Below are 15,273 nucleotides of genomic sequence, written 5' to 3' on the forward strand. Positions count from 1 at the left end.
AAATGACTACAAAGGATATCCATCAAAATGCAAAGACCCGAATCAGTCCATCCGTCATCGCGCACAACAATGGGAACTGTGCCAATACACTTTGTGGAAGATTTTGCGAAATAATCTTGAATAGCAGGTTTAAAAAATACAACTCATGCAAGACTTGAAGCCGAAAGACCATCAAACGCGTCGCACGTTCGGTGAATGGGCCCAAAACGAGAAGTCCACCGATACCGATTTTCACAAATATATTTTGTTCAGCAATCAAACTAACTTTTTGTTGAATGTGCACGTTAATAAACAAAATTGTCGCATTTGGTGTGATGATAATCCAAAAGTCATTGCTGAGACGCTGTTAGATCGTCAAAATATCACTATTTTTTGTATAATAAGTTTTTTTGAAGAAATAAAAATGAAGTCGGCCAAAATGCTACAGTCAATAGAAAACATTATAGAGCCATGATTAATGACTTTGTCGCGCCGTAATTGAAAGACGTCCAACAGAATTACGCTACATGCCATAGAGTCAACGAAACAATCAATGTATTGAAGAAAACTTTTGGTGAGCGCATTATTTCGCGTCATGCACTTATTTCGTGGCCTACAAGATAGTGCGATTTAACAGCCCTGAACTGCTTTTGCGAAGTCATGAGATAAGCTCGAAACGATAGTAGCTTTAGAAGAGAATATCCGGCTGGCATTGGTGGATAATTGGGCCTTTCGGTTGATATATATTCGATCCAGCCGCTGCGGTCACTTGTCCGATCTCGTTATGGAAAAGCCTTATCCTTATAATACATGTAGTTAAATTTGGTCATAACATTAAATTATAGGTTAGATGGCTGATCAAAGATGGCACGTGGACTGGGATATGTAGTCCTTAGGATGTATACCTTTGCTTCCCAAGCTGACTTAAACTGCTTAACTGCTACTATCAGCAGAATAAAATATTTTTCCAAGCTCTTTAGATTCCTTGAAAAATCGTGTGCGAAAATTAGACTCTGACAAGGACTTCGGTTACTTACAGTTAATAATTGCTCCCGTTTTTTGGTGGTAAATCAACGATACCCTCAATCGAGGAGGGCGTACAACAGTCTTGCAACATGTTGCTACAGACTATAATAGTTTCGTTCACCTAATATCAGGGTTTAATTGGACTACTACTACTACGTGAACGAGAAAATATGTGAAATCGGATGATAACCACGGCCATTCCCCATATAAAGATTTTGTTAAAAACTACTAAAAATTCAATAAATGATTAACTAAATACAAGAAGGCTTTATAAGAGGTGGTGTCCTATTCGTAAAATGTGCATGGTACCGTCCACCTTTATGTGAAACCTAATAATTCCGGACCTATTTTACAAATTTCAAATTTGTTATGTAATAGTGAGAAAATAGGCGAAATCAGATAAGAACCACACCTATCGGGTGATTTTTTAAGAGCTTGATAACTTTTTTAAAAAAAAACGCATAAAATTTGCAAAATCTCATCGGTTCTTTATTTGAAACGTTAGATTGGTTCATGACATTTACTTTTTGAAGATAATTTCATTTAAATGTTGACCGCGGCTGCGTCTTAGGTGGTCCATTCGGAAAGTCCAATTTTGGGCAACTTTTTCGAGCATTTCGGCCGGAATAGCTGGAATTTCTTCGGAAATGTTGTCTTCCAAAGCTGGAATAGTTGCTGGCTTATTTCTGTAGACTTTAGACTTGACGTAGCCCCACAAAAAATAGTCTAAAGGCGTTAAATCGCATGATCTTGGTGGCCAACTTACGGGTCCATTTCTTGAGATGAATTGTTCTCCGAAGTTTTCACTCAAAATGGCCATAGAATCGCGAGCTGTGTGGCATGTAGCGCCATCTTGTTGAAACCACATGTCAACCAAGTTCAGTTCTTCCATTTTTGGCAACAAAAAGTTTGTTAGCATCGAACGATAGCGATCGCCATTCACCGTAACGTTGCGTCCAACAGCATCTTTGAAAAAAGACGGTCCAATGATTCCACCAGCGTACAAACCACACCAAACAGTGCATTTTTCGGGATGCATGGGCAGTTCTTGAACGGCTTCTGGTTGCTCTTCACCCCAAATGCGGCAATTTTGCTTATTTACGTAGCCATTCAACCAGAAATGAGCCTCATCGCTGAACAAAATTTGTCGATAAAAAAGCAGATTTTCTGCCAACTTTTCTAGGGCCCATTCACTGAAAATTCGACGTTGTGGCAGATCGTTCGGCTTCAGTTCTTGCACGAGCTGTATTTTATACGGTTTTACACCAAGATCTTTGCGTAAAATCTTCCATGTGGTCGAATAACACAAACCCAATTGCTGCGAACGGCGACGAATCGACATTTCACGGTCTTCAGCCACACTCTCAGAAACAGACGCAATATTCTCTTCTGTACGCACTGTACGCATTCGTGTGGTTGGTTTAATGTCCAATAAAGTAAACTGAGTGCGAAACTTGGTCACAATCGCATTAATTGTTTGCTCACTTGGTCGATTATGTAGACCATAAATCGGACGTAAAGCGCGAAACACATTTCGAACCGAACACTGATTTTGGTAATAAAATTCAATGATTTGCAAGCGTTGCTCGTTAGTAAGTCTATTCATGATGAAATGTCAAAGCATACTGAGCATCTTTCTCTTTGACACCATGTCTGAAATCCCACGTGATCTGTCAAATACTAATGCATGAAAATCCTAACCTCAAAAAAAAATACCCGATACTTCCCAAATAATACAATTTTTATATCCTTCTGAATCATCCACTTTCTAGTATATGGTACAACTCAAGAACTAATCAATATATCCTGATAAAACTTTGAACAAATATGTCTTTAAGGTATGCCACCTTATGGCTAAAAATTGTCCAAATTGAAATATAACAATTGAAGTTCCCAGATACCAGAAATGTGAACCTCACAGATTATGGCTGACTTTTTATCAAAAATATCGTTCAATGTGTGATACGAGTATATGTATATAATGGAAACAAGGAAAGAATCCTTCTGTTTCTGCTAACAATATATAGTAATGCCAAAAATAGATAAAATCGAGTCAATACTACACCTATCTCCCTTATGTCAATTTAAAGATTTTCGGTTGGCCTTATACCGTATACACATGTAATCGGTCAATATCATCAATTCCGATCTTCTGCTTGAAGGCAACTTTCCTCTTTCAGAATTTCAAATTATTTTTGTAATTAAAGAGTGTAAATTCACAAAGATTTTTGTATGTATGCCAAAAGGTAGTTTAAATACAAAACATTAAAAATAGCGCTTTGCACCGCACCCTCATCTAACCCACGCAGTTGAAAAAGTCTACAACTAAATCATCTTGTCACATTCACGAAGTAAAAAAGGGAGACTAAACCGTCAAATTTCAGGTAAACTAAATTGCATTTTGTGGTTTTCTGCAGCGAACAGCTACCGCCCTTGTAAATCAGCTCTTCCAACAAAAAAAGCGAATATATTCTTAAAAAGAGAATGTACAAAAACAAAATAATTGTCACATTTATTTTCATTTTCCCGCAATCTCTGCCAGTTTATGCTCATATCTTGTTTCCTTTGTCCACTCTTTATGAGCCTCATCATAACGGTTAATAAATTGTTTCTGCATTTTTATTCCATTTAAGCACTCCAACCGTTGTTATGCTTGTTGCTTTTAATGTTGTCGCTCTTGACTAATGATGACACTTTGGTTCGGCTGGAACGATTTACTGCGCGCAATTAAAATGTTAAATGCGGGGTTTCTCTGCACATTTAATATTTGATGCTCCAGAACATTTCAGGCCACTAAACCCACGCACTAATATGTAAGCAGGGTATTATAAGCAAGATTATTCTGACAGCTGTTTTTTAATTCACTTGTTATAAGCCGCGGCAAGGAAGGCCTTCAGTGTCTTCAGTGAATTTGGATTTTGGTTCCTTTTTGGAGCGCATTTCAATGAATTTTTGACCAGTCAGACAACCCCTCTCCCCTCCCAAAAGTTCAAAATTATACATTATATCCATCATAAGTGACATTCTGCGAAGAAAAGTACTTCGAGTTGCAAGTACAAAATTGTATAGTTCCAACCCTCTCCCCCCCTTTAATTCGGCTCTGAATCCGCCCCTGTTAACGTAAGTGGGTAGAAGACTGGCATGAGGCACGTTTTCGATGACTTCACGACCTTCACTGAATGCTTTGTGCCACTCAAATTGTTACTTGTTTTCATGCTAAAGCAGACTCTCCAAAAAAACTTTTGCAACATTTCCATCGATTCCACCGCCGTGATTCCATTGGAAACACGAGACTTCAAAGAACTTCCTTGTTAATTTTTTCAATAGTAAAAATCGCCAGGAAGGCCATTCGCGTTGTAAACAAACAGCTTTCAAACATCAACAAATTGACATATGTGGAGATTAAAAAATTGTACCAATTCAGAAAAAAATTAACATATTTAATGGACCAGTCGTGGTCAAATTTGATATTTTGTTTATCTCTACCTATTTTAGTTTACGTTATATACCGGAGGATAGACCCATGTGTGGAAGTTCACGGAAGTGACGAAAGTTCACTGAGCGCCTTTCACTTGGGAGTGGCCAGAAAAGATTATTTCTCATATAGCTCAAGCAGCTCACGACTTCCAGTATTAGACCAAGTATCCTCTATGTAGCCGAAAAACATCCGTTTGAAGGCGAATTAAACTGAGCAAGCGAATCATCCTTCCCAGAGTTGGGCGCTGGGCTTAACACCCCCAACGTAAAAAACACTCGCAATGAAAAGATCAAAACAACCTCCGATGAGAGACACCCTTTCGATGACGACCACTACATACGTGTTAAATATACTCAGGACGTACTAGTAGACAGCTAGGCGTGAAAGTTCACAAATCACGGGTAATAATCTAATATGTGCTTTGATGTCTAGGCAACTCTGAGTAACTTGACATATTTTATAATTCCTGCCAAGGGAAAAAGCTATTAAGGTTCAAATATTTTCTAAATACAGAAGTTTTATTTTATATCTTTATACTGTTTTTTAGTATCTGTGGTAAATTGTAATTGCGAATGACAACAAGTGGGCTGAAAAGTTCGTAGGATAACATAATTTTTTATTTTTTATAAAATTTGTTTGTATTATTCAACATATTTAGTAATATTTATTCAATACCATTTTTATAATAAATTTGCTTTAAGTCTGAAAATAAGCATCAGTTTTTGCCATTTGCTCTTCATTGTTGCTAAATTTCTTTCAAGCGAGTATTCCTTAGAAGTCTGAGCACAGGAAATAGTCACTGTGGGCCAGATCTGGAGAATACGGTGGATGTGGAAGCAATTTATTATTTATTTTTGACACAGTGCGTTAATGCAATATATCTCCTTTCAGAAAAAATGTTCTGTCTTATTTTCTAATTTATCTTAAAAAAATTGCGTATGCGGAAAATTTTCTACGGAGCATACTGAACAACTTTGCCTTAGAGACTATGAGACCGGTTTCTAATCAGCGATTTTTAAAGCGAAGTTTTTTAAGCATCACAAAAATGAGATATCTACCTTTTCAGCCAATTTTATTTTTGGAACAAAAATACACCGTTATGAGTAAAACACGCTCTCTCAATTTTATTAAGAAAACTCACATATTGGCCGATATATGCGGTAAAAGGTCACCCGAAAGTTTGAAAATTTCTATATTAAGTATATGGGAGCTAAGGGAAATTATGACCCGATTTTCCACCTGTTTTTTGACGTATTACTATCTGGTAAAGAGTCTCTCTGAATTTTAATTATATGTATATCTCACGCATTGGTCTCTATTTTCGGTAAAAAGTCAACTATACAAGTAGGCACTGAGTTTAAGGTTGAGATTGGTCGGTCGGGTCCCGTGTTTTGGGAGGAGTCGGTAGGAGTTCTTATAAGATTTTTACTCAGCAATTTTGGTTGTTGTAGCTTAAGTGGTTTAGGAGATATGTGTATAAACTTGCACACAAAGTCTTAGCAATATATCTCAATTTTGACACTGTTGTAGCTTGCGCGGATGGACGGACAGACAGACAGTCATTGGGTTTCAATAAACAACCGTTAGGTAAACAAAACTATTATACTTTGTAACAACAGATTGTATTTAGTTGTTTAGTATTGTATAAGAGCCATTCTCTGACGAGCTATGAGATATGTTAAAGATCATTGTCCTGTTGAGTACAATTTTTTATGTTTAAGGCTGGACTTCGCTGGTTATGTCATATCGTCCGATTGGATGAAAACACTTCAGCTCTGAGAGTATTAGACACAGTATTCGCCGGTGGGAGGCAGAGGAAAAAGAAAGGAAGTGAAGAAAGACCCGGCTACACTTGGAATCTCCAATAGACGCCGAACAGCGAAAAGGAAGAACGACTGGCGCGCTGTTGCAAACTGGACTATAACCACATAAGCGGTGTCAATAAAGAAGAAGAAGCGATGGGCGTAACTTCGCCAAATATTAAATCTTAATAGCATGGTTAAACATTGTATGAAAAAAACTTTCCGAATACTGTTTGCATAAACACCTTTCCCGTTTAGTAGGTTGGTGAATAGAAAGGGATATCACAGATATACGAGCACATCTTTATATTTCGTATTTATCATTTTATAAAGCTGGATCGTTAGAAACGCATAAAGGCGTTTTATAATACATAGCCGCTGTCTAGATTCATGCCTAAGTATAAGTGCTTAAATGCGTTACGATGCCATAAAAACACGAACCGCCGTGGAGCATTAAAGACATTCACAAATATGAGCGAGTGAAAGCTGTGGTGCTCCTTTGCAGTTTATTGCAGCAGGATTTTATCTTCCCAAACGGCATTGTGATGACGCGAGATGACATCTCCGCAGAATATGCACTTAATCAAAACATTCATTTTGCGCAGAATACACTTTGCAAAGCGATGAAATGGTGAATACTGCTAGCTGCCGCTCTGGCTGGTGGATTTTACATCGTAGCAGTCAATGGCGTAGAGCGAATATGTTAAGAAGGGGCTTATTATATATACAATATACAACTATTCATTTCTATATAATAAGTAACTAAGTAATAATAAGTTTTTATAAAAGACTAATTTGACAGCCATCATCATAGACATCGACTTCGTTTTCGTTAGCAAAAAAATTTCATTCCATTCCTCCATATCTATAAGTGATGAAACTATAAAAAAATATTATAGTTTACAAAATTTTTATTTTTTAAATTTTTAAAATTTACACGTCTGGTTTCCTTTCACATTAAAAAAATTTTTTTTTAAGTACAAAGATCATCTACATTTAGAGAAATTCTGGCTTAATACAGAAAAAATGCGTATGCTTGTCGTGAGTTTTCGACTTCTGGGAGGCCTTTTTTAAGTATGCAATAAAAACCTGCTAGCATTCCTGCACTCCATTTCCCTTGATAACGCTTCTCCATTAGGGGAATATCCTGATGTAACCTCTCGTACTGTTCATCACTCACAGCACAGAAATTTTTCCGAACAAAATACAGATTAGAGTCCAACCTACGTATTTTTGAGGTTATATTACAATCCAAAGTTTTATATGACGTAAGTTCATTTATACAAATGTAAGTTCCGACTTATGATTTCCAAGAAAAATTTTTAAAAAGATCACAAAATATTACCAGTTTCCGTATATTCGTACCTGCTGATATTCCCTCTTTAATTTTGGTCTTACTGAATTTGTGGAATTCTACTTTCAGATATACAAATTCACTGCCATCTTTTCTATTACAATTTTTTTTATCATTATGGAAGAAGGGTATTTTTAATAAATATATTACATGATCCTTAGGTTCGGTCCAAATCGTTGATGCAGCAAATGAGATACATCTGGGTCCTTATTTAGCTCAACCCAATTTATATTGAACCCATTTTCTTCTTCGTTCCTCACAGAAAATCCCAAATAGTTTAAATTAATGACGAGGAATTACGACGCTGAGATTCATAGATTAATTCTCAACACAAATAGCAAAATGTGACCGGATCGTTTTAACACTTTACGTTTACGATGTAACAAACGTATAGTTGTATAGTCGTATTAATGAAGTTATTTAAGAAAGACACCTATAAAAGGTCAAAAATGAATAACTATGAAACAAAATTATAATCTATTGTTAAGGCGGATAGACCAGCATGAACAAAAATTTTCACAAAGTTCGTGTAACAAAAACAATGTTTACTATTATTTATGTAGTCTTGCCTTTTAAAACGTTGGGGTTTATAATTCAAGTAGTAAATACCGATTACTATCAGACCAACGATGGAGAAACCAATGAATTTCTCTACCTTTCTGAATGATAGATAGCGAGAATGGACTCATAAGGGAATTCTAGAGAGAAAGTATTTGGTGACAGATGGCCTAAGCGGAATCTTAATGTATAAAAATAGCGTACATCAGAGATTGATAAGTAAATTTGTAATTTGGGAACAAACAGTTTTCCATACAATGACTTGATTTTGCTAGTTCGCCAATGTACAGACAGATAGTTGGACACGCCTAAGTCGACTCAGCTCGTCATGCTGATATATGTATAGTATATATTTTACAGGTTGTCCAAGGATTCCTTGCTTTCACAAACTTCATATTCACTGTTCAAGGACTAAAACGTTTTAATACAAAATTTTAGTGCCACATTTTACAATAAGCCAAGATCACCGATCCCCTACCGATTTGAGTATTCCTACCCCCACCGTCTGCAATGTCTAGAAGTATGTATCAACTTGCAACCAAAACAAAACTGCTAGGAAGCATTTACGTTACTTTTCGCCGCTAAGTGGTTTGGCGCGGGAGTTGAGGGCACTTATGTAAATACGCGTAAATACACAGCAACGCAGCTTGAGTGTAGAAACCAAAAAAAAAGCTCCAACGGCGCACATTTTATGGCACACTCTGATCTCAGCTTATGTTTTCAGTTCTTTTCATGCGCATTTTTCATTCTGCTGCCTGCCCGCCTGCTTTACACACATCATCAACAGCGCTTTGTCGCTAGCAAACATAATTAAATATGTCATATTCTGCAAATCTGCGTAACCAAGGCAGTCAAGTGACTGTGTTGTCAGATGCGCCAAGCTTTACTTATTTATTAACATACATACATATGTATGAGTATGTAACTGTATTTAGCATTTGTGCTATCTTGTCCAAGAACTTTCCGCAGTCTTGTGGAAATAGTAAATTGCAAAATGTTACATAACAAATGCCAGGCGCTATAATTCATGTGGTGCTTTAGTGGTAAGAGCCACAAGAAGAAAATATGGTATATACAATGTATGTATGGTATGTACTTGTGATTATTTCAATGCACACAAGCCGCAATGCATACAAATGTGAGCAAATTCTGAGAAATATTATGATATAAATATTATATGCCACAATAAAAAGGTGAGGTATTTAGTTATTTAAGCCAGTGACTGCTCTTTCCCTCCACAGTTCTTGAAAAGAAACTAATTGCCTTATACTATATGTATATGTAAAGGATGATCCATTTCGTCGAGGATCGGTTCCGCTGAGTGGAGTTCGTTGTCCGAGAATGTGGGTCAGCAATTCTGTATTCTCAGACGTTTACTAACCAAAATGATACAAATTTTATAAAACGGAATCGTGTCCTTCATTTATAAAGTTTGAGCACAAAATGGGCACCGAATCATCTATTTTAATATGAATTTGGATTGCAGGTGTAACTCCATTGACCCATAATTCCACAATAAGGTTTTTGAAGGAAAGTTCTTCTTTATTACTTTAATATGAAGAAAACCTCGGGTGCAAGTCATCGCATTTTGGTGAAAGATTATGGTGAGTAAGCTCAAGCTGAGCAAAGAAGACAAGATATTGGAAGCATTATTCACGATTGGTGTCAAAAACAAGAGGGGCCCTAAACATTCATATTTTGAAAAATAAAAAAAATTAGTAATACCTACATCGGAGACAAGAAAAATTGTAACTATGGAGACAAGAAAAATTGTAACTATGCTGTAGTCTTAGACTTGGTGAAGTAGTATGTAGTAACTAATGTACTAACCATCCTGAATTTGTCTGTTCTCTTCTTTCCCACCCAAAAATCTAGATATGTACATCAATATAGTCACTGGAGTAAAAACGAAACCACTTATTTACAGTTGGTAAATATATATTTTCTTACAAATACATATACATATTTGTTACATAACTAACTAACTTGAACTTACTTCTTACACTCGATGAACCACGTCTCCGGTTGCGATAGCTTGGAGACAATTAATATGGGCAGCGCCGTTGCTAAGGCAATTGTCCAAACGCCTGCTATGATGAACTTCGCAAGTCTGAAAAGGGGAAGCACATAAATCGTAATAAGTGAAGCAGCAAATGACAAATTGTATATAATAAGAAGCAGGCATTAGCAACACTTAATCTACCGTAAGTGTGCAGATATTTTCTTAAAGCAGTCTATTTACTACATAGTAGAGTGTTTAAAGAAGAAGTTGCAAGCAATTGGGTAAATCTTATTTGCTCGAACAATCTTTTTTTATGTTTTATTGAGCATTGGTGATTTTTCAACTTCACATTCGTTATTCTATACATATATACACATATGTATGTATGTAAATGTTTAGCTCATAATACAAAAGCAATACATAAAATACTTATATACAAAATTTGAAGAGGCACCAATGTCTAATATTATTGATATATGTATGTATGTATACTATTTAAGTATCACCTGCAATTTGTAAATTATAATTTTGGTCCTACATCATTCGAACTACGTTAATCACATGCGGCCGAAGCATTTCAATTTCTCCCTCATAACTTCGGACCGTAGCAAAAGAATATCAGAAATCTTCATTATTTAAAGTCTTCGTGTACATTAATTTAAAATTATAATTACGGCTGTGGTAAATAACATTTTAATTAGTTCGTTATCGGTGTATCACATCTTCTTCCTTCAGGTCATATTACGTTATGATTTTATATGATATATATTATAATACATGGTTTTCCAATAAGAGGGATATGCTTTTTTTTAAGAAGAAAACTTACTATTCTTAAGGAAATTCAAATATTTTTTATTTAATGTGAAGTACAATCGATACAATTAAGTTCTGAACGATTTCAGGAACGATTTCGACGAACCTAATTTTCGCGTACTTTTTCCACTAAGTCAAGTCGTATGTTATAAATATCACGATAAATATTGACTCCTAAGTCTTGAAATGATTCTGGTTACTTGTTAAAAATGTCTTCAAATAACCACACCAGAACTAGTCTAATGTTGTTAGATCACAACTTCTTTGAGAACATTCCATGTCACAATTTCGTGAAATAATCGAATCTCAAAACTTTTCTCGCAATAATTCGGTTGTTACACCTACTGTGTGGCACTTAGCCCCGTCTTTTTGGAACCACATATTGTCAAGATTTACTTCTTCCAATTGTAGTCACAAAAATCTGATTATTATCGATCTATATCACCCTCCACTAACAGTAACTGCGCCAACAGCTTCATTTCGAAAATAGGGCGACTGTTGATTCCACCAATCAAAAAGCACACCAAACTGTCAATTGAGGTGAATGTAATGGTTATTCATGGATAACAAGTGAATTTTATTCGCACCAGAATCGACAGTTTTGTTTATTTACCGCACCACTCAGACGAAAATGAAGCTAATCGGAGATCGGATTTTCAAGTTGTTCCAAGACAAAATCAGCAAATTCATGACGAGTGCAAGCCCAAATCCTTTCTCATTTGAGAATGTCCCAATTCTCGAGAACTTCTTGGAATCGGCAAATTGTGGTCTTTAGCAACACTTGCCTGAACGACGGCAATATTTTCATAATTTCGAGCTGTTCTTTGTCTTATTGGCACTTGAATATTATATCATGAAAATGTGCACTCGAAATTTTCAACACTTCGACGAATAGCGAGCCACCTGTTCTCGCTACGATTTTTACGACCATAAAATGGTAAAAGCGCACGAAAAATAACAATTGGAGAACGATTGTTTTGATAATAAATAATTTGCGTACATTTTTCCATGATGGAATTGCAAACTTTCCTGAATACATTGAAAAAAAAGCAGAACATCGGAAACAGAAAACAGAAAATGACGTCAAGGGAAAGCGATAAACTACTCAAGACTTAATCGATATGATCTCTATATGAAAGTCGACCTTCGGTAAACAGGTCATCTTCTGAAAACGCGCTTGCAGCAATTTAAGATCCACCGGCTTCTTCAGTGGCACACGGTCAAAGACCTTGAAACTTTTTTTAACTATTAAAAAGTTTTTGATAAGCGAAACGACAAAATCTAAGAGTTTTCAAAGACACGTTGTTTGGTGTCAAGGCGCTTTAATGATTTAGTGAGGAGATTCCTGTAAAAGTGGGGTAAATGTACCAGCAAAATGCTTTAGAAGACATGGCAAGCAATACTCATCTCGATCAAGAGCATAGACTCTTCGAGCAAGACTCTGCCCCTGCACACAAAGCAAAAAGCACCCAGCAGGGGTTTAAAAGCTTAAAACCTATCTGGTTTGATAGTTGAAGACTATTGCCGTCCTGAGATTCAGATTTGAATTTATTGAACTTCAATTTGCAGTCACAGTTGATAACATGGCTTGTCGAGTAGGAAACAGAAATTTGGAGATTATCAAAAATCGCTGGTTCTTACAGCGCCGTCAATACCAATATAAACTTTGTGCTATGTCCAAGTCGTTTGAGGACTTGTGTAAAATCATTATGCGTTATTAAATAAAATTAACTTTATTACGGAATGTATTATAGTTTAATTTTCTTTACGGCCTAAGCTTGTAAAAGAACGTAGAGCAGGACTAAGTGCAAAATACTAAGCAAATATAGTGTTCCTAATAGGACGCGATCGCACTCGAAAAACTTAATGATTGACAGAAATGAGTGAAAATATTCTCCTAGGAATGCTTATGTAGATAAAATACATATAAAATTTCTTTTCGCTTAGTCTCCATCATCAAGCATGCCGCTCTTCGCCTTTTTTGTTGGCTTTTATATTATTTATTTCGTGTATACCGGAAACTTATGAGGAAAATCTTTTTAAAATTAATGTGGGAAAGTAAAATATGATTTAGGACAAGAAGCAGTTGAAATCATCCACTACCTTACACTATTCTTCATGAAGCCAATATAAGAGACTCTGTGCCTTCACTTACATATTTCTATTTAATCTCTATTGAGGATTTTTTAATAATTCTTAAAAATTGTTAATGTCAGTAACAAAAATATTTTAAAGCGACTCATGCGTTAGTCTTTGCAGAGGATTGGCAGTCACAAAGAGGCTATATGTACTGATCCGAAGTGTAGCTTCTTTCAGAGAGGTGTGTCTACAATCCCATAGCAGATTCGGAACAAAGGCCTAGAACTAGCTGACAGTGTGCTCAATGATAGTCCAGAAGTCAATTGCTATATTAGCAATAGGATCAAGTTATTAGGATATTAAATATTGCCTGGTTACAGCGAAGTTGGTAAGCTGTTAAGCTTCAAAAAGCGCATCTTTACCCATACTCCATCAGGCTGAGAACGAGTCGAAGTCATCACAAATAATGGGCGTTCTTAGCTATCCAAGTGAGTTCCTTATAACGATCGACCGACCATATTACCAAAGCTTGCCACACCTTAGTCTAACACCCACAAATACTTTGATTTCTGTTCTTTTAGCCAATTTTTTTTCTCTATAATGATCGAATTGTTATGCACAAAAATCATAATCGGGTAAAACAATTGACTAATTTTTCTTAATGCCTTATTTAGTGGCATCTGTTGGGTTTTCTTTAAGGTTTACATTAATGTGCCTACACATTTATACATATATACATACATATATAAAGCAAAAACTTTATTACTTTTTTCTTCGTCACCACAGAAATATATGAAGACAAGAGCTTAACATGTATTTTTCCTAAATTGCCCCAATAAAATGTGGAAGTGCTATATTTATGAGCTTATCATACAGTTTAAGTTATTCCCAGAGATTCCACAGTGCGTATGAGTAATTTCTTTATGCTAGCTTGTAAGCAGTTAAAGACCCTCACATTGCCTGCTTTCTTAGTACGTAGTGAAGTAAACAAAGTCTGCCTGCTGCGCTACAATTTAATAATAAATGGAGGCGTTTAACTGAATGTTCAGGTCGCTTAACTATACGTTGACATTAATGATCCTTGTTATTTACTACACAGCGAAACCCAACTCTGGCCTAAATGTTTGACTACAACTATTAGAGAATTATGGTAATACTTTATTTCTGTATGATAAGCGCACAGAATGCTGGCTTTTATTCGCAAACAATGGCGCAGACGAAATTTATGACACAAAACCTGGCTGAGCATATGTCTCGCCTTCTGCCTCATAGTTCATTCACAAACTGGTACTCGTATGTGGGTAAGCAGACATGTATGCCGGTATAATTTATGTTTATATGCACATAAAACAACGCACACTACCTTTGTTGAGCCACTTTAAGTAGACTTCATTGAGGTCACTGAGCATTTTTTATTGCGTCTCCATTGTGCGCAACAATTAATTTCCCTCATAAGCATTAACCTAAAGAAAGGTGTATGAGACGGTACATTCATGCGCATGCATACATCACACTCGCCTACGTATTTGTATTAGACACGTACATATGTACATATATATACATAAACACATACTGTATAAACATACTGTATAAATAGTATATGTATATTAATAAATATGTAAATAAACAATGCCGTTTCTAGAAAAACATTCTGATTCGAAATAAAGGTTCGAGTCACTCGTGATATAGCGAGTGCAAAGATGAATTTTTACTCTCACAATATGTTGCCAGAGAGTATAATAAGTTTGTGTACCTTGCTATGGTTGTATTGCCTAGATATCCAGATATAGATATTAAGTTATATACATATATCAAACCGATAAGGGTGATGAGACGAATTGGTTTCAGTGTGTCTGCCTGTCGTATATACATATATATCTCAACTTTTTCTGACAATAATATTATCTTTCTGGTATTAAATATGGATAGAAACAGTTCAGTACTTTTATTAGCCCTCATATATCTTATATAGTATCTAATTTTTATCGAGGTTATACCGTATATTTTGGTCCAGTTATAAAGTAAAATAAAATTGAGTGCAAGTATATTGATTGGTCTAAAAAATGTCTCAGCCCTCATACGCTCTGATTAGATAGACCAAATCCATAAAAATTCTTTCTTAGATTGATTCAACATTTTTTATGTTCGTGTGAAGCGTGATCCTCATTTGTTAACTAGCTCT

The 15,273-nt window shown here is 35.8% G+C and overlaps 1 protein-coding gene across 5 annotated transcripts in view; it reads right to left on the minus strand.

Moving 5' to 3' along the window:
- The window catches only part of LOC126753162 (RYamide receptor), a 361,468-nt gene that overhangs the window by 149,319 nt on the left and 196,876 nt on the right, over nt 1–15,273 (minus strand). For all 5 annotated transcript variants that reach the window (XM_050464402.1, XM_050464426.1, XM_050464418.1 and 2 more), the window contains one exon: nt 10,194–10,307. In XM_050464402.1, the coding sequence (XP_050320359.1) occupies nt 10,194–10,307 (114 nt within the window). The remainder of the gene's footprint in view (nt 1–10,193; nt 10,308–15,273) is intronic.

The sequence above is a fragment of the Bactrocera neohumeralis genome, chromosome 2, assembly GCF_024586455.1.
Source record: "Bactrocera neohumeralis isolate Rockhampton chromosome 2, APGP_CSIRO_Bneo_wtdbg2-racon-allhic-juicebox.fasta_v2, whole genome shotgun sequence".
In the NCBI taxonomy this organism is placed as follows: Eukaryota; Metazoa; Arthropoda; class Insecta; order Diptera; family Tephritidae; genus Bactrocera; species Bactrocera neohumeralis.